This window comes from Bactrocera dorsalis, chromosome 4 (genome assembly GCF_023373825.1).
Source record: "Bactrocera dorsalis isolate Fly_Bdor chromosome 4, ASM2337382v1, whole genome shotgun sequence".
NCBI lineage: Eukaryota > Metazoa > Arthropoda > Insecta > Diptera > Tephritidae > Bactrocera > Bactrocera dorsalis.
This window is the reverse complement of record NC_064306.1, coordinates 64,503,650-64,530,542: the sequence shown is the minus strand read 5'-3', so window position 1 is coordinate 64,530,542 and position 26,893 is coordinate 64,503,650. Positions and strand designations below refer to the sequence as shown.

At 36.7% G+C, this 26,893-nt stretch overlaps 1 protein-coding gene across 1 annotated transcript; it reads right to left on the bottom strand.

Moving 5' to 3' along the window:
• On the bottom strand, positions 1-25,151 carry LOC105226981 (cytosolic purine 5'-nucleotidase). The gene is made up of 8 exons (XM_049456397.1): positions 24,155-25,151; positions 6,861-6,934; positions 5,036-5,249; positions 4,806-4,952; positions 2,761-2,881; positions 2,143-2,696; positions 1,632-2,076; positions 1-520 (listed from the first exon to the last, which is right to left on the bottom strand). The coding sequence occupies exons 1-8, from the start codon at positions 24,916-24,918 to the stop codon at positions 362-364; spliced, it is 2,478 nt and encodes an 825-aa protein (XP_049312354.1). The 5' UTR covers positions 24,919-25,151; the 3' UTR covers positions 1-361.
• Between the last annotated feature and the right edge of the window lie 1,742 nt (positions 25,152-26,893).

The following is a 26,893-nucleotide window of genomic DNA, read 5'->3' as shown; positions in this document are numbered from 1 at the left end:
TGAAATGTGTTAAATGTTGTTTATTTTATTTTATCCAATTATGGTTTATCTAAAACAATATAATTAACATAAAAAAATGGTTTTGCGTACGAAACTAAAACAAAGGTACATTAGTTATACTAAATAAACAATTACAAATTAAATTCTCAGGTTGTGTAAAAAAGGAAAATCATTTATAAAATCGTCGCATTGAATGAAAAATCTCTGTCATATAACAATGGATCGCAGAAATGCGTTCAAAGCTGCAGCATTTGTCATCACCCTATATATATTTTTATTTTATTTTTTCATTTTGCTTTACTGCAGCGTCCAAACTGTCAATATTGAATTAGTGTTATGCCAGCCAAATACATTTCCGACTCTAGTCGGTGTCGTCCTGCTGTCGCTGGCATGAACACTTTGGATACTGATCGGATTCCTCCTCCGAGTAGTCTTCGTCGTGTGTGTGCGTCACCGTTTGCGGCGTTGGCGGACGTGTATGTGGCACTGTGGAGTTGGTTGAACCGGCTGAATTCATGGACTGAAAGAGAGAGAGAGAGAGAGAGGATGGATTAGTGAAATATATTCAATAGGTAGGTGATGGGTATTTGGAGTATTTCACGCTGGTAAAGAATATTTTATGTTATAACTGTGTTTAAAAATCACTTTGACGTCCAAATTGTAAAAATTTGTTTAACAACCAATTTTAATGTTTTTAGACAGTTGGTAACTCTCTTTCAAAAAAAAATTTTAATTGTAAGCTTTTTAAATCTCTTCATTTTGATACTAATATAGTATAGTTTCTTTAAACCTGTTTTACATAAATATTTCAAACAAGTGGCAACACCGCTTAAAAATATTTGCCACAGATATTTTCATACACCTTTTTATTTTGATTGTCTATATTGTAATAAATAATCTATTTATGAATTTTACTTTTATTTCATTCAATTAATTTTTTTTACGATATGGCAACACTGTTCCATGTATGTAAATATGTATGTTCATTTGCTTGTATTCTCAAAATTTAGTTTGTACCAATATTGTAATAAATATTTTATATAAAAAAATATTAAAATGTATTAATTATGTGGCAACCCTTTCGGAAAAATATTTTAAATTTAAAGTTTTCCTAACTCTATTCATTTGTACATTCATATTGTAGCGTTTCTGTATTCTATACATAACGTAAACTGCAAAAAGGTGGCATCACTCTTACTTTTTGTTCTATCAATTCGATTTTACACCGAAGAATATGGAAATATTAATCAACCCGATTTAGTGCTTACAAGATGGTGTTGTAAGAGTGACGAATTTTCGTTGCGTAACACAATTTCGTTGCAGTCGATCATTTTGAATTTTACGCATTCCCAACCCTATACATTTTGACATTCATTTAGTAGCGTTTCTTATTCTTTACTTTTGCTCAACCCAAAAATGCAAACAGGTGGCAACCCTCTTAATTTTTTGTTATATCAATTCGATTTTATAACGAAAAATCCGGAAATATTAATTAAATGGGTTTAGTCCTTAGAACGGTGGCGTAGTAAAAGTTATGAGCGTGACGGATTTCCGTTGCGTAACGCAATTTCGTTGCAATCAATATTTTTAACCACTTTCAACTAATTTCACTCCAAAAAATAGTAGCTCACCTTAATTTCCTCGGTCAACTTTTCGATTTCCTCTTCCTTGCCCTCCGTGCGCTCAATGTTCGCTATGGCCTCCTGCGCCTTCTCGGTTGGCGATGAAATCGTACTTAACGCGCCATCCACGCTTTCGTTCTTGCTGCGTGAGCGCTGTATTGACGGCGTCTCCATGTGGAAGCGTTGCTCGTGTGTCACCGTCGATTCGTGCGGCAGCAGCATAGCCGGTGCACGGAACATATACGAGAAGGGATAATAGTAGAGATTGAGGAAGGTGGCCGCATACAAATCGGCATAACGGGATACTTGACTGGAGAAGAATGTCTGCCGTGAACCGGAACGGAAGAGTGAACCCATCATGCCGTAGGCCATGTCCATTTTATGTGTGACATCACGTATGCTGGAGCGTAATTTTGAGATATCTGGTTTCTCCTTGGCGCTCGAGTCCAAATTTCTAATGTGTAAATATAACGGTTACTTATGTGGATGTACATTTTGGTATAAAATATGATTTACTTACTTATACATATCACCGAGCATCACATCCAAATGCTGCAACTCTGCAAAATACTGACACTTGTCCGTCCACACATGCAGCTCCTGCACGAGTTCGGGCACAATCAGGAATGTACGCCAACCACGTATCTTTTTCGATTTCAATATATCACCGAATATGTGATCACCAACGTAGAGCACATCCTTGCCTTTGGCATTGATGAAATTGGTGAAGACCTCACACGAACCACCCGAGTACACTTTGCCCGGCTGCAGTGGTCCCATGTGTGTGCCGATCTTCAAGGCGCCCGTCTTTGTATCGACTTGTCGGAGTATGGTACCTTCACCGAAGAACAATGGCTTCGCCGCATCCACCACAATCACATCGAAGTAGGTCTTCCAATTGCGGTGTGGTTCGTCGGGTCGCGCGCCATGCTCGAAATCGAACAAATACGACATCAATATGTCAGTGTATTTGTATTCGCTGTTGGTGAGCAAAAAGACTTTGGCGCCGGATTCGCGTATACGCGACAGCACCATGGGCAGGCGTGGGTCCTTCTTGACATAGTAATCCAAGTTCTAGAGAGTTTTGAAGGAATCAGTGAATTTTCGAATGCTTTGGAATGAAAAAGTTTTGAAATACCTCAATTGTCTTCTGTTTAAGATTGCCCTTTATGTGTACGAAGTCGATGGCACGTCGTACGTCCTGGAAAATCGACCTGAAGGACATGAAGAGCTCGCCCGCCTTGACACCAGTCTTTTCGCTAAAAGAGATGAAAAAAAAAGTTGATAATGTTTGCAAGTTGTAGTTGTTTGTGTCAAGGAATACTATGCAAATGTAAACAAAGAAAACATTTTTCGCGTAAAGCTCGCCAGTTGGAAAGTTGCCATATTTCGTCGTTAAACTTTTGAACTTAAACAGTTAACAGTTTTCAAGCTGGCGAAGATTTACGTTTGTCACCTGCAGTTCGCAGCATTTTTCCCTTAAAGATCTTTAATGGGATTTCTTATACTTTTTAGTTAATTAGCAGCACAGAGCTTTTTTTGGTGGAAGTTCGTTTGTGAGCTTTAGCTCATTTCGCTTACGAAGTTTTACTTCGTTTTTTATATTATAGCTTAGTTAGTATCTTATTGAGTATTCAATTAACGCAATATTTTTTTTACTAAATTAGCAATTCTACCTCTGAAAGCTAGCATTGAATACAAACTCAATAGGTATAATTAATATTACAAAATTTTAATGGAGTCAATTAGTAATTTTTGAAAAAGGTACATATGTAGGTAGACAATTGTATAGTTGACTACATTAAGTGGTAGTCGGAAACGTATATTATTTAGTAAAAAAAAAAAAATTTATTATTTAGAGTTTTTAAAAATCGGAATGTAAAACTTCATAAACTCGAGTTTAAGATTGTGGGTTTAGGAAACTCGGAAATTCATTTCATATTTCTAGTATGTTTTAAAAAGAATTATATAGAGTTTGTATGAATCGGAATGTAATAGTTCATAAACTCGAGTTTAAAATATTGAGTTTAAGAAACTCTGAAATTAATTTCCCATATATGGTGTATTTTTCAAAACAAAAAAATTAAAATGGTTTATTGAGAATGTAATAATTCATAAACTCGAGTTTAAGAAAGTGAGTTTAAGAAACTCTTAAATTAAATTCACATTTCTTTTATATTTTTTAAAACAAAAAATGGATATGTATAATTCGGAATGTAATTACCCGTAAACTCGCGTTTATGATTGTGAGTTTAAGAAACTCTGAAATTAATTTCACATTTTTGGTGCATTTTTCAAAAAAAAAATGAAAATGTGTTATTCAGAAAGTAATAATTCATAAACTCGAGTTTAAGAAACTGTGAAGACTTAAGTTTTTTGCATATTTTTGAAAGAATTGTATAAAATCCATATAAAACAAAATTTATTAGTTCATAAACTCGAGTTTAGGAATGGGATCTAAAATTTATTTAAAAAAATTATTATTTTACAATAAAAAGGCAGCTTCATAAATTCTAAACGAAAATGGTGTTTAAGGCGAGTTAAAGCAAAGGCGAGTTTACGAACCTGTGAGCCTTAACAGTGTTTGGTTGTAATGTTTAGTGCTAACACTAAAGTAGTTAATAAACTCGAGTTTGCAACGTATCATGAGCAGTGTAGTCAAGCTTTAGATAATGTTGAAAGTGTATATCTATTATTTCTTTAAATCTTGGAAGAATGTCGGAATGTCTAATAACACTTTGTCATATGCGCTGTAGACAACATCACAGTAATAACTACATTCTAGACTATAATCTGTTGTGATTTATTTATTAGATGCATGTAAATATACATATGTATGTGGATGATAATTACAATAAAATTATTTAGTTTTACAACGTCGCCATTCATCAATAAAAGTTGTTTTGTCGCTTTGATTTTATTGTGCAATAAACATATTTTACTGGCAACGTTAAGTAGTTAATAAATGTTGAAGTAATGCAGTTGGAATGTAAGTACATACATATGTAAATAATATAAAAAAGTAAATAGTACATAAAAGCAACACACTCAAAATACTTAGGAAAAAAATTTAAATTTTATTTAAAAAACTAAACTTTAGCTTCAATTTAACTATTCTAAACAAAAAATAAAATCAAAAATCTTAATATTAAATCACCACTCACTCACATATAAAAAACTCACCTTATGTACTCAGAACTGTTGGTGAAGAAATCAACCAAACATGCCAATAAATAGGTTTCAGGCAGATTAAACAAAGTGTTCAACACATAGACGCGCTTCTCGTCCAATTTTAAAAATTTGTTAGGATACAATTCATATACTTGATGACTAAAACATTGAAAAAATGAAAGAAATATGAAAATAAATTAGATATTTTAGTATGTTGTGAAGTTTATATGGTGTTCACTTACTGTTTGAGAAATTCGAAGCCACGCACACACACCAATATATTGCCGTAGGCGTCCACTTTCAGGAGATTGCCGTAGAGTGTGTCAAACCACAGGCCACGTACCGGAAATGAGGGATCATATTCGAATTGTAAAATCTCTTTGGGATAACCGTCATTGACAAGGCACTCCTTGGCCAAATCGAAGCCGAGTTGTTCATATTGTGGCGATTTGTATTCTAAAATGATGAAAGTTACCAAATTAGTTTGAAGAATTTAAAAGTCTATTTAAGATGTCAAGATGTTTGTTATACTCAAAAGGAAACGTTGGAGAATCTATAAAGAATATAAATAAATGATAAGCGTGACAAGCTGGTTCGATTTAGCTATGCTGGTCTATCTATCCGTCAGTTCGTTTGTATAAGGTATACGCGAACTAGTTCCTCAGTTTCTGAGTCATCGATCTGAAATTTTTCACAAGTCTATTTAATTTCAAGAAGCTGCACATTTGTCGGAAGTGCCATATTCAAACCACTATAAGGTATAGCTGCCTTACAAATTGTACAATCAAATTCAAGTCCTTAGTAAGGAAAGTTGACAATAAATCTTCACGAAGTTTGTCATATTTAAAAAACTAAAGCATATATGTAGCTGCCATAGGAACTAAGCGATGAATATCACGTCCTTACATGGATTAGGATAGGAATGAATTTTTCGGAAAATCATCGAAATTTCATCTCGCAAAAGAAATCTTGAAAGTGATCTTCAGTGCACTGCGTTATAAATACATTAGAACTTGGTCCATGTTTCGTCAAAAATGCTACTAGAGACGATATTTCAGTCAATGATGAGAGCTAAAGAAATATGTTAAGCCATAAACAGTTTGATCGGCCTTTGTTTTCAAGAGATAGTACCTAGTTCGGCAATCGCGTTATTAGCCTTTGCGAAGTTAATTGGGTTTAGACTACCCGATTTCGATGAAGGATCGAAAAAAGCATCAAATATTTGGACTTCAAATGTGAATGTAGATCAAGCTATACTTGAGATGGAGCTAGCAACTGGATTAAAAGGTCAAACTAAAATCGGCTGAATTACGTCCAAATGAACCATTGTATGGATGACCTCGTAACACTTATGTACTTGGAATAGAATATCAGTCAGCGGAAGAACGAAGAGCTCCTCTTCTCTATAAAATTTTATTTTTCAGGGTTTTAGGATAGCTCTCTTCTACTTATATTATAAAAAAGAAAATGTTCAGGGTTTCTAGGTTATCTCTCTTTCGTACTATGAAAAAATATTCAGTTTTTCTAAGATAGCTCCCAATCCATTTTGCTAGCGACCCCTGAGACTAAATTGACTTTGTACAGTTCATGTGATATTGGTCCAGAGAAGTGAATTATTTGGATTAGGAGGTTAGTGAGAAGATTTATTCTTTCAATCTATACTACTATCTCCAATGACCAATAATCTGAGGTTTGAAATTAGGTTTATGTAAGTCTTTAAATCTGTAGGAAGACTTGGTTTTCATTTAAGGAGTTTTGCGGTTAAGTAGAAGGTTTTCTTTTTAATATTATCTGATTTTTTGAAGGTTTGGGTTATCGAAGTCTTCGTAGGTGATTGCAGTATAAGTCCCACATTAAACTAGTTTAGAACTCCTTTTCTTTGAATTTTCTTTTTGTGTTCGAAATACACTCGGGGAAACTAAGCGGTAAGGTTGAGTTGTCGAATCCATCCTCCATAGTTAATTTCTTAGTAATTTCCCTTACAATAATGCAGAAAAATTCCACTTATTTCCGCGCGAGCAACACTCTGCATGCAATTAAGAACTAATTAGTAGCGGAGACACTTACCCGCCAAAGTGTAGTCCATATCGAAGCCATAGAATTTAATATTCTCCAAGTGCAGCGATCTGTTCACGAAAATTCTGCAAATAGAAGCGCAAAAAGCGAGCAAAAATTAGTGATGTATTATTATAATAAATGATTAGCTGTCTTTTAATTAAGTTGTGGTCATTTTTTGCAATTAACTGTGCATTCACAATTTTCCGCACTCATAATGGATTCAATTAGCAAGCTTAATAGGGAGAGATCCGTCGCGTCAAATTGCTTTTTTTTTTAGCAGACGAGAGTGTGTGGGCATGTGTGAGTTTGCAAAATTAGTAAAAATAATTTTGGGCACTTTGGGAGCCAGACCATATGTGTTGCAACCGAGCAAATAAGCCGAGCGTATGTGTGATGAAAAATGCGTAAAAATAAATGAAATTGGTGGTGAGGCTCAGAGGCATGCGGCTCAGTGGCATACTCGTGTCTCTTAAAATAAAATGAAATAAATTGTTAACAAAGTATTTTCGCATGAACACTCTGTGGCAGCTCAAAGGCGTGAATGACCAACTTTTATTTGGCTGAAAATGTTGGGAGACAGGCGCTCAAGTGGAAGAGTGACACCAAATTGGTCATTCAACACGTGCGGCAGCTAAGCTGGTTCATGCGAGGTGTTCGTGGAATTATTCGCGATTTAAAAATATCCAGGCAAATTTTGACTTTTATAATATCGAAAAAAGGGAAATTTTTGGGATAAAAAGAGCTTCACGTACAACATGTAAGCCGATCAGAGGCAGCTTAAAACTAATACAAGTACTATAAACAAGAAAGAATATAAGCTGGAATACCCTCCACAGGTGCATTTTTTATAGCATAAAAATATATTTATTCTGATTTTGATCGTTCGCTTTGTATTTGCATCGTTCGTTAAAGCAGATATACGCGATTAAATTCTGTGTGAAACTCGGTAAATCTGCGACAGACACGTTTGATATGATCAAGTAGGCTTACCCAGATGTTGCTTTAGTAAGAAGTGATGTGTTTCGGTGGCACCAGGCGTTTTTGGAGGACCGGGGAGGGGTCGCTAAAGAAGGCTGTACTGGGAGACCTGCGACTTCGACAAACACCGACAATTTGACTCAGACCGTCGACTAAGCACTCATTTAATTGCCTCGATGGTAAATTTATCAAAATCTGTGCTTCATGACATTGTGTCGAAGCAATTGAACTGACGACCAGAAATTGCGGCGAGTGGAAGTGTGCCAAGAAAATTTGAACATGTGAGAAAGTGACCCCCAATTTTTGATTAACGTTATCATAGGTCCCCCGGACTTTTTTGTTTCCTTGCGTGAAAAGGCCGATGAAAGGCAAGCATTTTGAGAAGACAGAGGGCATCCAAGCAGCAATCACCTCGGCTCTCAATGCTATTCCGGAGAATGCCTGCCGTGACGCCTTCAATACTTGGAAATCTTGCTGGCAGCACTGCACCGGCGCAAAAGGAGCCTATTTTGAAAGTTTTTATGGAATTGTAACGAATGTTTCAATATTTTTTTTTAATCGACTCAGCCCTATCACTTTCCGAACAAACCTTGTATATATTGAATATGCTTATATAACTGAAGTGTTAGAGTTTTAAGCATTATCTTGAGAATAATCTTAGGGTAAAGCATTATTCACAGCCTTGTCAATTCTTCGAAGGTAATGGGTAGGATGTGCACATGTCCCTTAGTTCTCTCAGCACAGTACAATATTATGACGAAAACCCGTGTGCTAAATAAACAATCCTCTAACACTCCCTAAAAATCCGCAAATTTAATGTCGCTCCTTAAGAGTTAATGGATTCATATAAAAAACAATGCTATTTAATGATATTGTGTCCCTCATTAAGAACAATGCGTCAAAGGTTTTGGAAGGCGTACTCTTACGTATAAACTTGAGGTCGAACAGTTTTCTAGCAGCCAACCGACAATTTATAGAATCGGTTACTCAAATTCGGTACCTTGGAAACTACCGACTACCCCCCATCGAGTCACGGAGAATAAGCATTTACTCCGAATAAAATCAACGAACTTCACTATGTCTTTTATAAGCGCATTGCTTTAAGGGATAGTTTAGTCAGAAAATAGAGTTAAAATATTCCGCTTGAACTGAAATTATAACACTTTGAGTGAGATTCTTACTATTAAAAAGACATTAAAGCTAAAATGTCACCATCAGCTTAATGGAGCACAATTGGATGCTATGATGGGCAGCAGTAAACCCTTGGAGTTCGCTTTATTATGCTCTTGCGCTCGATTCTTAGAAGAATATTGTGGTGGTTAGGCTATAAACCCAAATATGGAGAGAGCTGACCTTGTGCCAGTTGTGAAGTCTCATTGTGATCGCTGATGGACCCAGAATACGGCGGAGATATTCGGTGGGCCTCTGTTTTCAATTAACAGAAATCCTTGAGAGAAAACTATCATTTCTGTCATATACATAAGTATCTTGTCACAAAAGGCTTTGACTTAACCCAAAATATTTTGGTAGAGTGGCACGTGCCTTCTCAGCGTATACAACCGCTGTTTATAAATATATTTTGGCTGCGCAAAAGTAAGCTACAATCTAGCAAAGTGGACCTTAAAAGTAGTAAAGATTGGAGCCAACACGTACAACTAAAGCAAGTCGTGGCGCAAGTTGTGCGCCGATGACGTCCTTATTATTATTATTGTTGTTGTCGCTTACGGATGACTGAATATTGTAAAAATGTAAACAATTTTGAGTTTTGTCTACGCCGCGTCAATCGAGTTTTTTTGTTTTGCAAAAACAACACATTTACCACATAAATACAAACACAAATCCCAGTCATGGAAATTATATTTAGCAGCTCGTGTGTGTAAGTAAAATGGTGGAGTGGAGCCGAGTTGACAGTGTTGCTGTTCGATGCCTGTGACGTGTGTTTATTAGAATATTTCAATATTTGGTATTTGCATTCAATATTTTGCGCAATATTTATAGATGATAGTGGGGCGGACGTGCAGCAAGGGTGAGAGGTGGCTTTAAAGTTGATTAAAATTATTATTATTAAGTGAATAACAGCAAATCTTAAACACGTGTGTGTCTATGTTTGCATGTATGTGTATATGGATTCATGTATGAATGTGTGTATGTGTGTAAATACATGAATTGTTTTTGAGCTCTATATATAGAATTGCAAATGTGATGGGGTTATCAGCTACCGTTATCTATTATTAAATTAGATGCATATGAAATGTGTTACAACACCACTAACAACAACATGCATACACATTTATGTAATCATTAGAAACTTAACTAGTTTTCGCAACAACCAGCAATTTTCAATTTTCTTCGAGCTTTACTCAATAAATTAGTTCTAAAAAAGTTGCACGAAGGCAAGTTTCCCAAATGCCCTATTAAAAAATCATCAATTATTATTAAATGAAAATTGCCACCTTCAACACACATACATACATGCCATATTGCACGAAAAATCTGAGCCAAACTATTTAGGCAAAAGGTCCAGCAGGGAGTAAAAAAATTTTAAGAAAAACAAAAAAAAAATTAAAAAGAAAAAAAAATAAAATAAAAATTAATAACATCGGCAGCACCGAAGCTATGCAGAATACCCTTCACAAATAAAAAAGTATTCATACTGGAACTTGATTTTGATCGTCCGTTTGTATGGCAGCTATATGATATAGTGGTCCGATTTTAAATTTTTTTTTGGAGATTGTAACGTTGACTACAATAATAATCCGTGTCAAATTTAGTGACGTTACCTCATCAAAGTAAAAAGGTTTTCATACAAGGATTTGATGTTGTTCGTCAGTTTGTATGGCAGCTATAGGCTATAGTTTTCTGATCTCAAAAATTTTTTCAGAGTTTGTAACTTTGACTAAGATAATAATCTATGCCAAATTTCGTAACTATACCTTGCCATATACAATAGTTTTTCATACATGGACTTGATATTATTCGTCAGTTTGTAAGGAATCTATATGCTAAAGTTTTCCGATCTAAAAAATTTCTTCAGATATAGTAGCCTTGCTTAGAACAATGACCTACGCTGAATTTCGTAAAAATATCTCGTCATATAAAAAAGTTTTTCATACAAGGACTTCAGTTTGATCGGTTAGTTTATATGACAGCTATATGTCATAGTTGTTCGATCCAACCAATTTCTTCAAGACTTGTAGCGATGCCTTGAAAAATGATCTATGGTGAATTTCGTGAAAATATCTCGTCAAATAAAAAAGTTTTTCTTACAAAGATTGCAGTTGGGTCGGTCCGTTTGTAAGACAGCTATAAGCTAAAGTTGTCCGATAGCGGCGATTCCGCAAAATAAGCAGCCTCTTCGGAAGAAAAGGACGTATGCCAAATTTTAGAACGATATCTCTATAACTGAGGGACCAGTTTGCCTATATACGGTCAAATGAGCACGGGTAAAAAGACTCAGCTCGTTACGAGGATTATTTATATAGTTACTTTATAGGACCTCTGGCTTTTCACTATGGTGTTACAAACTTTGTGGCAAACTTACATAATATCCCTGTTCAAGGTATAAAAGAAAACCAAAAAGTAAGCACAAAAATATTGAAAAATTCCCAACAGCGCCAGCAACAAAAAGGTTAGAGAACTCTTCAATTGCCGTTTAGGTAAGGTGTTGCCATCGACGCCGCCATTATAACGGACAGTTGGGTAGTTGCCTCTAGCGCCTTGTTAGAGTGGCCACTGATTTGTTGCTGGCAGCCCGCCAAATATTGATTCTCGAACAGACTCGCAAAGCTTTAAATTTTGGCAGCCAACACACTGCCATGAAGCCATGAATATCCTGCTGATGCCGAGCGTTTGAAAGTGTCATGAATTTTTATTTGGAAGCTTACCGAAAAAAGGTTAGGCTTTGAGACACTGCTGAGGAAAGCGAAAATTGTGCAAGAATATGAAAATATGAATATTGTTGTGTGTGCGTGTTTGCAAATGCAAAATAGATTGCTTCCATATTTAATTTATATTAAAGAGTGCACTGATGTGGGGCAGTTTAGAAATTGATTGAATTTAGTTTTGGTATACATACTTAGTTAAGACCAAAAATGAGTTCACATGCTTAGAAATTTAAGGATGCAATCAATTTTTAGTAGGTGGACAGGTTTTCGGGGTTTCTGATTAGTTTCGTCAGCTGAATGAAATATTGAATCTGAAACTTTGCAACGTCCTTTCTACCCGTTTCCGCTTCCGTCGAAGTCATTACATTGCAGGCAGGTTTACTTTCTCAATCATTCCTTATGTTGGACTACTTTATATGCGTCCTCAGTGGTAGGTGAATGGGTAATACAAAAGACATTGCTAATGAGGTACATGATGGTAGGTATAAAATGGTAGGGGTAGAGACCCCCGAATCAAAAACTCAACATGGAGTTGATAAAAAAGAAGCGGATATCAGTGCAAACGTCGGTGGGAGACAAGGCTGCTACCAACGGCGGGCACAGCGAACTTATGAGCGTTGTCTCCACAGGAAGGGGAGCAGGCAGGTTGTAGTACAACTGCCTAACCAGCTTTACTGCCCATGGGTGCCACGGCCCGCGAAATCTCGGACCCGGAAAGCGCTGTAAGCATTAACGTAGAAAACGAGGAAGAGCTTCTTCGGTCTTCTGTGCAGGCGACCGAGGGTTCCAAACTCTGCCAACAAGAGAGGGCTCCGGAAAAAGCCGAAAAAGGAGGGGTAGAATGCAAAAGCGAGGTGCAAGGCGGCGAACGGAAAATACAACCGTCTCGAGGGCAAGTCCAGTCTGAAGAAAGAAGAGATGAAACGGCTGGCTAGCATACTTCGCCAATTGAATTTGGTGTAATGAATCGGATCCAGCGTAAGCCTATGCATTGAGGAGCATATCGCTGGAAAGAAACGAAAAACGGCCTCGAAAGGAAATGAAAAGACGTCCAAAGCAGCTCTATTCAAAATATTAGATCACTCAATGTAATAAAGAGAATATTTCGCTACCTTCGTGAATTTTGGCATACATTTTACAAAATTTTGTTCAGTTATATTTTCTTCGATAAGTGGCAACTCTAATACAAAATAATGTTTGAAATCTAATTTTTTCGGGAAGACACGGTTAAACGTCTTTTTAAAATTTTTTTTCGGTTTTACTTTTATGGACAGGTGGCAACCTTTTTTAAAAAATATGTCCAAAATCGAAGAGTACACTATACTTTTAATTAGCTATATATTGTAGTTGTTTTATAGTTTGCTTTACTTCTTTCAGATATGATAATTTTAGTTGGGTGTATTTAGACCTAAAATAGGACCCCCGTTAGAGATCTTCCAAAATTAAGAGAAACCATTTTTAAGGAATTGAAGAAGCGAAAGAGTTTTGTGCTATCATAGAAGTCATCAAATGTTATATACAGAATAATAAGAAGAAAAATTGGAGGCAGCCTTAAAAACTCCAAAGCTTCTTCTAAATGTTATACAAAATATATAAAGTTAAGTAATTTCAATAAAAGTCAATATTTAAGAATTCACGTGATTCATTAAATATTAATAAAACTTGAAACTCCAATCAAAAGTAGAACACAAGCCACACAACCAGCCGCGCAAATTACCAAACTTTAACGATTTCTAAAACAATATTGAGAACATTTCTATTATTCTGTGAAAAACGCTCTGCAGCATCTTTAAGTGCGAGCTAACATATCAAAGTGTGTTAGTAGTTAAGTTTTCATTTAGTCCTGTCGCACACTTTCTTTTGTTGGTACATTTCGAATTCTTTCATTAAATCGTTCGGCAGCAGCATGTGCGTTTGATGGCAACTCCGATAGGATTGTACAGACCGAATTGCTACAAAGTGGCGAGTAAGGGCGGAACATACTCACATGTTAGTTATAATACTTGTTCGCTGGTAAAAGTGCGTAACTAGATTTTAATAAGTTCTGAGTTTAAAATACTTATTTTTGAGGGATCGTTGCTTCAAAGGCGGCGATTTCGATATTAACGACCGTCTGCGTGAAGGCAGGCCAAAAACCTTCAAAGCCAGTGACTTGAAGACAGTGAACTCGCCCGTCAATCCATTTTAAAGCTATTACATATGTGGGGAATAATGGAGAGGCACGAAAAAGTAATTCCGCTCCATTGAAACCTACCTGGAAACGCATAAATGGGAAACCCTACCCCACTCGCCATATTGCCATGGTAGTGAACCGTCCGATTATTATTTGTTCGATGATACATGGTCTAACTTAGAAGCAATTTTACTCAAAAGACGGCATGGAAAATTGGCTTGGTTTCTTGGACAGTATCACCAGATCAGCAGTTTTACCGTAATGGTACTCGAGCTTTGCCATAAGGATGACAAAAAGTTGTGATTAGTGATGGGCAACTTAGTCGAGCACCTATTGCCTAACATTCATCGGAGAATCTTTCGTTCGATGCTGACTCTCAGGTAAGTTAGAACATCATTTGGTCAAATTTTCGTTTTATCTGTCTAAGTACCAATCTTAGTGAAACGTTTCTGATCGAGGTCTTTTCGATGTTAAACTGGAAATCTCGCTTGAGTGGACTCGATCTCGATATTGATCGAAGAAATAGTCAAAATTTTGTTTTTTTTGACAAATGACGAAATCAAAAAAACTTGTTTTCGGCGAAAACTTTACTTTGCACTGGACGGACTAAAAAAATCGGATTTATTTAAAAAAAAAAATGCCTTCGATTATTTCTTGACAAATATATTTCAGAAGTTTTGTGAAAATTTCAAGTTGTTGGGTTCAGAAGTTTCGGAGAAATTTTCTTCACCGATTCTAGAAACAGCGTTCCGAGAAAGCGCGTCTAAAGTTTTGGGAAGCGATTACACTAAGTTCAACATTTTTTCCAAATAGGCTCACATTTCTGAAACTATTTGGCTGATAAACTTCAAATTTTCGGAGTATATACTCAAATATTCTATATATATGCAATTAAAAATTGATTCTTTGGAACTCACAAGTAGATATAGACCCTTAAGAGTTAACCTCCGAAATTGTTGCTCGGAGCTTAGATTGATTTAACATTTATTTTCGCGAAAGACCCGATAAAAATATGCCTCTATGAAGTTTAACTTCGAAACCAGCCAATGTAAACTTATGCACTTATCTGTATAAACACGATAGTTTGGAGGCAACATATGCGCACCATTGAAAGCTTATTGTGGGCAGCTTGACTAGAACCAGCTTATAGCAAATAATACAAATTTTTTTCTCCACGAAACAGTGGCAAATTAGGCTACGAAAAACTTTAATAAACACCGACTGGCTGCTTAATGTCTGCTGTCTAGAGCAAAGTGCGTAACTAGGCTGACGCAATTGCAACACTTAAACCATCTTTATATGTATATATCTGCAAGTATGTGTGTGTATATATAAATGAAGATATCTCCGAAAATCTCCCCACCTAATGCTATCTTTAATTCAACTTCACTGCCCATTAAGAGGAGCGATCCGTGTTGCATATGACGGCATGACAACAAATGAGATGTTGTCATTTGGAATTTTTATAGGCGCCACACAAATACATACAAACTCAGAATATAAGCACACCAGCTAAGTTACCACAACGCGCCGCAAAACACTCGTTAATGGCCGTCCTTTGCAGAGCTGGTCAAGGCGATTTACTTAAGCACTCATACACGTGTAGAGTTGGTGTTGATGGTGTGAGCTGGTGTGAAGTGGCACTGGAGACTTTGTATAATTTGAAATTATGCCAAAAATTGCACTTGCCACACGGAACTCGTACTTCTTGGGCACTGGTGGACAGTAAAAAGCTGTCATCGTTAGGCTTCCCATCGACTTTTTTCATATAATTTTTGGATTTTTTTGTTATCTTTCTTGTTATGAAACAAAGTTGCGTTATTGTTGCCACTGAAATTGCAGGCACTTGTGTTTATTCCTCAATTTGCAACTTTTAACTGCTTACGCAGAAATGCTTAATATATGTACATGTAAGTGAAGGAATAGTAGGGCGGTCCCTAAGTATAAAAGAAAAACATTTTTTAGAGTATATTCTTCAGTCAGCAGTATTATGTGCTAAAATCTTAACAAATCTTTATAGTTAAGTTGAAATTGAAACAACTCGTTTCAGTTGAGTTGAAATTGAAACAACTCAAATTTAGAATAGAAATTGGACATTACTAGAGAAAATAAAAAAATTGTTAAAAAAGTTGAGTTGTCAACATCGTACAACTCTACTTCGCTTACGACTTTTGTCAAAAGAATTGAGTTGTCAACATCATAAAACTTTTTTCTTATCTTCGTTTACAACTCTTGTCAAAAGAGTTGAATTGTCATCGTCGTACAACTTTTTTCTACCTTTTTTTACAACTTTTGTCAAAAGAATTGAGTTATCAACGTCAGAAAACTTTTTTCTTATCTTCATTTACAACTCTTGTCAAAAAAGTTGAGTTGTCATCGTTGTACAACTTTTATTATGTATTTGCTTACAACTTTTGTCATAAAAGTTGAGTTGTTACTGCTATTATGAAATTCTAAAATTTCAACTAAAGTGGAGTTGAGTGGTAAACCTCAAAAGGTATACTGAGTCCAAGTTTTAAGGTGGATGAGGCAAATAATAACGGTTAAGTTATTTATGAAATCAAAGCTACGAATAGTGTAACTTCAACTTTGACAGTTAGAAGTTTGTCTTCAATCGCTTGAAATGACCACCAAACTTGATTTATGTTATCTTCATCAACAACTCATTTGACTTCGCGGTTGAAACTTACAAAATCAGTTGCAAATTTTTCCTTAAGCACCACCCTAACGCGTTTATAGCATATTGTACTTTTGATCCTTTGCTATTTGCTCTGCTGGCAGCGGAATTACTCGCTCTTCTTTACTCTGGCAACAACTCATTCCCCAGAACCTTGTTTAGCGCTTTGTGTTGTTGTTTATGCTATTACTTTCTATCGTCTGGCACAAAGTGTTTTTTTGCCAAAAAAAAGGAAAATGTAAATATAAAAAATAACGGTAAAATCATAAATTGCTATTAATTTGAATTTCCTCCGTTTTCCGACCTGCCTCACATTTCCCACCCACAAATTCCCTACAAACGTGCAAGTATGTTTGTTGCAAAGCGCTTGTGGGTATAATGCGTCGCTGGAGAACGGAAGATATTTATATGCCATTAGCGGTGGCTTTTATGTGATTTAATAATGGGAATTGAATATTTGAACAACCGCTAAAGCAGTCAAATATTATTATTTAATTATGCTACTCGTATAAATTTGCCATTAGAAAATTTTAATCTTCTTCTGCAGGTGGTGGTGTAGATATGTATTTGTCAAAGTGTATATGTTTGTAATGGAGGAAAATTTGAAAATTTACAAATTTGGCTCTTAAGAACTTCAATTTTAAGTTAGAGTTGTATTTAAACTGTTTAAAGAACTGTTACCAGAACTACATATATCTGAGCTTAGTATTCCTGCAAACTAATACGGCTGTGTAAGCTGACGTTGAGAAACACCAAAAGTTCCGTCAGGATCGGGAAGGATCACTCCGAGCCGTTGGATACCACGCTAGGTTTCAGATGCAATGCAGACTTTTCTTGCACAGATAACTTTGAAGCCATGGATTTTCGAATATCTTCGAAAAAGTTCAACAAAATAGCGAAATGCAAAAACCAAAAATTCGCTAACATGTGTATGGAAAATTGGAGGCGTTGGTAGCTTGTCTTCAAGGTGATAATAAAAATTTGTGTTAAAATACGTAAAAATATATTTTCTTTTGTCAGTCCGGGTCAAATTTGATCACGCGAATTCAGTGAAAGTACACTCACTTCTAAAAGCCAAACTTAAAAATCAATAAAATTCCAAACATGTGCTTGGAAATGTGGCGTTTAATTAGTTAAAGCGAAAGTACAAGTGCGAGTAGTGGTATGTACTATACAATATACTTATACTAAGCGAATCCAATATTTGTTTTCAAATAGAAATGCCAAAATTTATTAACAACGCAATTTATTTGAAACTACAAAATATGACAAAATTAATTGAAAATTTATTGAGCGAAAATAAATATTTTGAAATACAAAATCGTGTTTAATTGATGTAAATAATTTGCAAAAGTTATGTACCGAAATGGAAAACTAATGTAACAGTATATAAAAATAAACACATAAATTTGTAAAAATAACAAATAAATTAAAATGTATGGCACTATACGGGCCGTGACGAGCGCCGAGTACACAAGTGGCAGCCAAATGAGTGGAACGCGTTATTGCTGGCGTAGAAAATGTGCCGTCAAAGTTATATATAATGTTTTGTCGGAAGGTCCTTAAATACATATATGAGGAAATTTTTAATGCGAATTTTCGAAATTTCAATCGCTAAGGTGCTAAAGTCGAAGATATCAGGTATTTGGTCTCAACTGAGTTAGTTTAAATGTATCGTAGGTGTGGCAGCCCAAAAATGCGATTTTTTGGAACTGAAATAAATACAATATCAATTCTTTTCAAATTTTAGTGGTTTTATATATGTAAATATTTTGAAAACACACAGTCAAATTGTTATAACAAAAAAATTCAGTAAGTAAGTCGATACTCCGACGGCGTTCTTGTTGCAATTCCGGCCTTCTTCGTGAATGAAACCTAAAGAAAAATTCTCGACTAGAAGATAATCTCTATAAAATGGTCTACGGTCGACAAAAACTCCAAAAAAAAAATTTTTAAAAAATTGTTGGTAGGTAGATGGGTAAGAGTGTAGCCCCTTAGGGTTCAACTAGCGCTGGATGCGCCATTTTGATACACTAACGTAGGACCTTTTATCTTGATATCACGTTTCATTGTTGTCTTCAAATCATTAGGCGCTTCCAATGAAAGCACTTAGCACCGTAGTTCTTTTTGTAGCTAGACATTCAAGGTAAGGTATCTGATGGATTTCCAAACGATGGATGGAATCCAGACTTCTATGTTGGGATTGTGATAGAGCTGTACACTGTTTCATCACACCCTTTGAATTTGCAGCTACTGAAAATACTTGTATTTTTATGGGACATTCCCATTTTTAACTCGTGTTCTTCAAATTACCAATGTACCGTTATGATAGCTGTAAGTCTACATTTCGTGCCTTGTTATATATGGGCCATATCTGTTTCACTATCTTGCATTTAGTTATTCCCAACTGTTCTGAGCTATTTGTTCGAATTGCGTATTTAGTTCGCACTCTTGATCCTTTCTCGCAGGCACGGTTTCAGATTTGTCCAAAGATCCATAACAGGCATGGTATTTTCTAAGCTTCAAATTTGTCCAGAGAGGCTCTTGACTTGGTCAACTGATCTACTTTTTCGTTGCATTATGGACAAGCGACAATTTGACCTGCCAGGGTACTGAACGCTTTTCTAAATTCGTTGGTCACCAGAAATTTATCTATGGTGACGACAATGCCGCCTGGCTATATGTGTATATGGTAGCCTACTGTATCCTCTATTATTTGGTAGAAATCAATAGCACTTCTCTATGCGAAGTACTTGCGCTTGGAAGATACCAACTGAGTTTGCTAAACGTATGGAGAGAGAGAGAGAGAGAGAGATATCAACAGCGTAGGAGTATAGTATACCCACATACCTCCTCCGCCGTCCTTTTTTGAACCCGTTGGTGTAGATTGGGCTATTATTTTCCTCCTCTACTAAGCCTTTTCACCATTTAGGACTAAGGGTATTCTTACTTGGAAATCATTATTGAAATTCAACCTTGGGAGGATTTAGTCTGTATTATAACTCCTTCTTACCAATTTCCTTAAGGGGTAACATGGGTTTACGGGTTTCAAGAAATTGGATTTTTTTATTGTCTTATTCAATTCTACAACATTTCTAGAATACTGTCCTAAATTTTCAAGTTGATCTGAGTAATAATTTCGGATATACAGCCTTGAGAACTTGAGCGCTCGAGGCTAGCTAGACTATGTTGGACGTCTTTAAACGCGATTTTCTCGAAACTGTGTTCTTGAAGTCGGTTGGCAAGATTTCTCCATAACTACTCAACCGATCTTCATGAAAGTTGACACAGGTTTTTGAGAGTTGGACGAAGGATTTTTTGAACTCAGAGTAATATTCACAATTAATATTGTTGTATTACTGATTAAGGATAGTCTAATAAATTCATTCGACCACCTTAATATTTTTGAACATCTATATGCATATGGTATGTATTTTCATTTAATTATACATATGTACATAAACAGCACATCTGTGTATACTACTCACATATGCCTCACCGCAAAATTTAAAAACATTTCGTAAACACACGAAAATAATCGCTATAAAAACTAAAAATATCCACACTAAAAACACGTCAATGATATTTCAGGCCAATGGCAGCCCAAAGGCTTGAACAGAACAACAAAAAACATGGCATGTTGTAATAATTTTTCAATTAAGGGCGGTTGGCAAGCTTTTCGCGCAGCCAAAAACGCGTGTCTGAAAACACAATTATTCAATTGGCAAATGCGGATGGCATTTTGTGAATTTTAAAAGCCAAAACGAAAAAGGAAAAGGGAAATGTTCTAAATTGTTAAGCTGGCAATAAAATAAACGACAATCCACTCTTGTCAGCGGCAACAATTGTCGGCAATTCAGCCGTGCGCCGCGCTAATCGCCGCCAACAGCTGCAGTTGCCAAACTTTTTTAGCGCTGCTGGCGTTGTGACGCTGCTTAATGATAAAAGAAAAAAACAAAAAAAATAGAAAATTTTAATTTATAATATTCTTTTTGCTGTGTGAACTTCACAGACATAAAATAAAAACATTTTGAAATCACTTAGCAGCACGAACGACACGCGCTCACCCAAATGGCGCTCACCTGCATTATTTATGTGGAAAATAGATTTTAATTTATTCAAATTCATTTTTTTTTTGGTAAAGTCAAATGAATAAATGTAGTGCATATTCGGGCGCTTGTTAAAAATACATTGAATTTTATGTGCTTACATTTGGGCATTTAATGGTTTCTACGCTATTGCCTCGGCGATGCTCAGTGCTGGTGGATGAATATATTGTAGTATTCTAATATTATTAGATATAAATATGTCAATATGTATATTCATTAAAATTCGCATATAATTGCAACGAGTTAATTTAATAATTTCACATTTAGTTGGTATGTAATTTCGAATATTTCGTTGGCAATTCATGATCAAGGTGAGTCAGTTGGTTTTGGCCTCAGTCCAAGGCTGAATGAAATTTGCAACGTTTTCACAAAAATTTTACAGCTAATTATTGCAATTTTGTTTATTCAAAAATACACTTTTAATTGCAATCTACAAACATACATTTGTGTAATGAATGCTTTAAGTCACATGAAATGTGTTCGAAAATATTTTGAATTCAAAAATACCCAAATCAAATGCATCTAAATTTAAGGAATATTATGCATATTTGACAGTTAATTACAGTTATGTGCTTGTACTGTGACAGTTTCATATTCAGAATTTATTTAGCTAAAAATAATGACAGTTTATTAGTGGTTTTACACGCGCAAAAACAGAGAAAGTAGCGAAACGAACAAGCAAATGGCATAATTCGCATAAAATGGCATAAATTTAATAAAGATGTTATGAAAAGAAATTATACCACTACAATTAGAAAAACTTTAGTAGTCAACCCAACTGGATAACTGTAAGAAGTAATTTTTGTGAGAAGAGAGCGGATGTGGCGCGTAGTGAAGCAAGTAATGACGAATCGAACACCACTATTGTAGGTTTTATGAGCATTATGAGGTTTGGAAATTGGCGTAAAAGTTACCAGTTCATAAATTTTGATTTCGTAAACAAAAGAAGAAGACAAACAAGAGAAGAAGAAGCAATTGTTAAGAGGATACTCTTAATGATTGCAAACATGTTAGGTATGAACGATGTTTAAAGATGGCAAGACTGGAAGGTCCGACAGTATTTCGGAGATTTTTCAGAGTAGGTTTCAGAATAGGTCGGTAGTTAATATGAGTAACTCAGAAGACGATGTTGTTTGGAAAAAAGGGATTTAGAAAAAGCGAAAGTTCGAGTTGAAAAGAAAGTCTTTGTTAAAACTTTTGGAAATTACTGATTCACATGCAAACTCGTAAGTTTATCAGTAAGATTGGAAGAGCTCCGTCAAATTCTAAGTTTAAGTTGGCGCTGGAGAAGTGTTTAGAAAGTAGTGACATGAATGCAACCAACTTTTTTAGTTTCCTAGTCAGTCATAAAAGCATCAAAAATAATGTTTAATCTAAGCCATATATATACTCGTATGGTCTTTAGTAATGCCAGTTGGTGGTTCGGTTTAGTTTGAGCTGAAGTATTTGTCATTCAGTACCACAACGCTTTTTCCAGAGAGACTTGATATCTAATTTTTATACTCCATTTAGTCCCTTGAACTGCGAAGCTCCTCGATGGCTATCGCGAGTTATAGATAATGCTGGATAGAAGCATATTTCTGTAGGATTAGGTTAGGTTGGATGACTGATAAAAGATCGCGCAATCCTTTGTGAAGCCATTGAAAAGAATAACTCCTCTGTTCGAACTTATAAATTAGCAAAAGCTTACTAGTCAATACAAATTTTGGTGGAATGTTTGTAGGTATGCGTTCCCAAATGTCTAAGTATTGACCTCCCAAACGTCAGACAGTCAAGCAGGAAATGTTGAGTTGTTTCCACCTCATCTTCTTCCATACAACTTCCGCAGATGGTGTCTGGTAAGATTGCTAACCGTACAGCATGGACGCTAAGAGGGCAATGGCTTGCCACACAACTAGGGGATGATCACTAGAACTCTTGCAATCGATCTTGGGCCAAAAGACTTTTGCGGCAGCGCATGTACCGATGGTGGCCCAGAGCTAGCCAAACTTCCGCGAAGGAAAGCAATCTAGTCTAGAAGGCAAGAGGATACGGGAGCGCCGACCCGCTCCAATTCCACCGATAGTGGTTCTGAAGCTGAAGTTGACAGAGAGCTCCTGCAGTAAACTCCTCCACCCACTTAGCTTTCCCCACAAGCTTTGACACATCCGTAAGGCAGCTCATTGCCTTCTCCTTCAACGGCTTCTTCCCACCCACGACTCCCTCGCCGGTATATGAGCAGGGTAGTAGCCGCCAGAGTTCGGTTTGGCGTTTCCATGATTCAAGTGTTCCTGTACGAAGTCAAAGTGTGTGAGGATTTCCTAGTTCAGACACGTGTTCTTTTAGGAACCCAGATTCTCTGAGTCTGATAGCAACTTTCGCAGCCATACACCTTCCGACGATGTCTACGGGCAATATGTGCAAGATGGTGTTAAGTGCCATGGTTGGAGTGGACTTTAGTGCACCGCCGCCTATGTAATGCTTTCGAGTTTCTTTGCAAGTGTGGTCTTATCTAAAGCCCTTCATCACATAAAGAATCCAAGGAAAAAAATGGGCTTGACTATGGTGTCGCAAAACCAGAGGACTACTTTCGGTGAGAGCCCCAGCTTTTATCAACGGCTCCTCTAACGATGTACAAGGCAATCGGTTCCTTTTTTGCTCTCTGTTCGATATTCAACTTCCATGAAAGTTTCCTATGCAGGATCAGACTTAGATATTTCCCTATATCCGACGGTTGTAGATGGATGTAATAAAATAAAACCATATGTACACCCCTTGACTACAACACAAAAAATCCTTTCTATTTTTAAGAAACTTTTACTGTCATTTTCATATGAATAATCATACAAAGCACTTCCGGCATTAATAATGGAAAATCCTTGCTAGATTATAAATACATATATTCCAATTTTTGTTATCAAAATTCATCGAAACAAAATTCGCTTGAATTAATCAGCAATGTGGTTCTAACACCTGCAACGGCACACGGCGGTATCATGGCTTGTTATTTAAACCTTCAATCGAACTCAATCGGCGGTGACCTTGTGCGTATCCTTGTGGCAGACACGGGTGAACGGCAAAACACCTGCATGGCGAAACACAACAACACAGCCACAGCAGCCGCATTAATCAGAACAAAACAAAATAATTAAAACTTATTCAAACGAGCTGCGATCTGTGAGCTGTGAGCTGCGATGTTGTAGGTCAGACACCGCAAACAATAATAGACTTTATTGTCCAGACATTGTTTACAACGAACGCCAGCTGAAACACACACTCATGCAAACACATCAGCGGGTAATACAACACCATTTTGGCGGCGGACAAATGTATGGCTTTCAATACCGAAGGCACTCAACAGCCACGACATGTGAGTTTAGACATGTGAGCGTGTCATTCAATTTCAGGCATTGTCTCTGCCACGCACCCACACACACACACACACACACGTACATGAAACACTGTGTACACCCCCAACTCCCACACAGATCGATAGAACTTACTCATTCTGCGCTGCCGGTGGCGTCCGCAGCAAAAAGCAGTCATCATCGAAACTCGAAGCCTGTGTTACGTCGTCTAACGGCGTGGAGGTGTCAATGTCTGCGCTGGCATTTGGTTGCGGCGCAGCGGTCAATGCTGTTAGCAGGCGGCTGTCATTGGCCCTGGCAACAGCCTGCAGACCGATGTCGGTTTCATCACTGTCTGATGCTGAGCTGTGGCAACTGTGGCTGCTGCGGTTGCTGTTGTGGTCGTTACTATGTTTTTGTTGTTGTTGTTGTGGATGGTAGCAGTGCTGCTGCTGGAGGCTGCAGTGCCCTTCATCATCATCATTCGTCTCATCAGCACTCGCATCCTCTTCCTCATCGCTCAAATGCAGCGGTGGCGCAAGTGGCAGCTGCAACTGCAGCGCTGGTCTCATATTAAGGCTGCAGGCGTGTGGTGTGTGTATGTGTGTTGCTGCAGTGGCTGGTGCGCTCTTATGACTTGGGCTGCTTGCCTGTAGCCTCGTTGTCAATTCGACATTCTTGCCGTCATTGCATGTCGCGCTGCTTGCTGCTGTTGTTACTGCAGCTGTTGTTGTTGCTTTTGCTGCTGCAGCGTCCATCCGTGCATTTGCGACATATTCAAGGTTTTGTCTTCGCCCATAACAAGGACATTGTGCGTCAATCTCCGCCGGCATTGGGCAAATATTGGCGGTTGGCGCATCTTTGTACGCGGCGTACGCCGTGACGTATGAGCAACGTCGCGCCTCATTTCGCACATTCATTTTGTGTCAAGCGGCGTACACTCACTTGTTCTGGCGCTGGCGGGTGGCGCGTTAATTGCTCTTTCAATTGACGTTTATTAGGGCACTTTTAATTTCGTGTTTGTTTTTGTTATTTTATTTATTTCACCTTTTTTCAGTCACGATTTCATTAATCAGCGCGCGCGCCTGTTTGTTGCATTAATTATGGCTTTAATTGTTTGCGGCGATTTAATTGCTTTAGTGTGCTTTTTTGTTTTTATTGTTTGTAGGCTTCTGTGGGTGTATGTGTACGTTGGTTAATGCTGATTATTTGGCATATTTGTTTTGATTTCTATTGGCGATAATTATTTCTATGCAATAGCTTTGAGTATTCTAGAAATTTATCACTGTGAAAAGCATATGTGCGGCTAATCAACCGAATTTAATTGTAAAATTAAACCTCACATAACTCTTATGGTTGATTAGAGAAGTCACTTGTTTTTGCGTGAATTTGAAATTTGACGTTGGATTTATTTCAACAGAAGTTTTTGCGTTTTATTGTGATTATATGTATTTAAAATGATTTTTGGCTACCACAGTGAAGAGTTTATCAAAAATCGTAGTAGTTGTTTATCTTTATATATATAAATTTTCTGACCGTGTGTTTGCCTTTGAACTGCTCCTAAACGGATGGACCGATTTGGATGAAATTTTGTGTGTATGTTCAAGGAGATTCGGGAATGGTTTAGATTTACAATTTGGTCCACTGGAAAATGTTTTTTAAATAATTTTTTCATTTTTAATCAATTGTTAATTTTGAAATGTTTGGCCGACAGATGGCGCTACCACCGCAGTATCCAATATTCAAACCTTAAATTTGCGTAAACGTGCATTAAACAAAACGATGCCAAAGTAAAAGGCGACATCTGTGGATCAAGTTTTTATATTGTGGACAATGTTGTTCGTTCTTAAGTAATAAATTGGGTGATTCAAAACATCTATGGGTAGCTATAACATTTTTTTCATACCTGCTAACTATTGCAAAAGGTCTGGCATAAAAAAATAGCGGCATAACTGAAGTGTTGATAAAAAATTTGAGATATACAGAAATCTTTTCGAAGCATTGCACAGAGCAATACAATATTTAAACGGGAACGATGAATACATATATGCTTAATTAACAGTTAGAGATCTTACTGCCATCGTTGGCATATCGAAAGTATCAGTGAAAACCAAATCATTTGGAACTAAGAAAAGTGAAAACACAAATTTTTTTGGCCGAGATGAGTATTTTAAGTTACTGTACATAAAACAAATAGCGGTACTATGTCAAAACGTTATGAGTATGTTTAACATGAAAAATGCCCAACTTTGCCAAATTGCAACACTAGGGTTGCCTAATCCCGAAATATAAGAGGAAACTAAAGTATACAATCCGTCAGTTGGATATGGCTAAAATCACTCAGCTGGTCACGATGTTTCAAACAGTTTTCAAGTTTCTCTATAAACTTAATATACCCTGTTAAGGGTATAGGTAGGTAGGTAGGAGTGCAGCCCTGTTGTCTACAAACTACTTATGTCTGATAAGATTTTAGTAGAAATCCATGCAAGGTTTGGTGCTTCATGTATTCCAAGTGTTTTGTGTCGGATCTCTGCTACAGCTGGGCATTCACAGAGAAAGTGGAAAATTGTTTCCTTGTTCCCTGCTACTCCGCAGCCTCGGCAGATGTCGTTGTAGGGCATACCCATTTTGGACGCATGTTCCCCAAATAGCCAATGCCCTGTTGTGGTAGCTGTTGCTCTGTAGATATTTTTTTCTTGACCTATTTAATAAGTCGTTGGTTCTTTTCCTGTCATATATTGGCCATAATTGTTTAGTTATGACGCATTTTGTAATGTTTTTCCACCTGTTATTTGCAACTTGTTAAAATTGTCTGTTGATCTCTCCTTTGATCGATCGTAGCGGGCCTTGGTATTAGCTCCGCCTCGGATTCGTTGAGGAAAGCTCCTGCCTTTG

Excerpts from the sequence above, each read along its gene's own strand:
- LOC105226981 (XM_049456397.1), bottom strand. The coding sequence starts at position 24,918 with ATGAATGTGCGAAATGAGGCGCGACGTTGCTCATACGTCACGGCGTAC. Across the intron at positions 2,697-2,760 it reads TTAAACAGAAGACAATTGAG|AACTTGGATTACTATGTCAA; the intron begins GTATTTCAAAAC and ends AAAACTCTCTAG. Across the intron at positions 521-1,631 it reads AGTTGACCGAGGAAATTAAG|TCCATGAATTCAGCCGGTTC; the intron begins GTGAGCTACTAT and ends TCTCTCTTTCAG.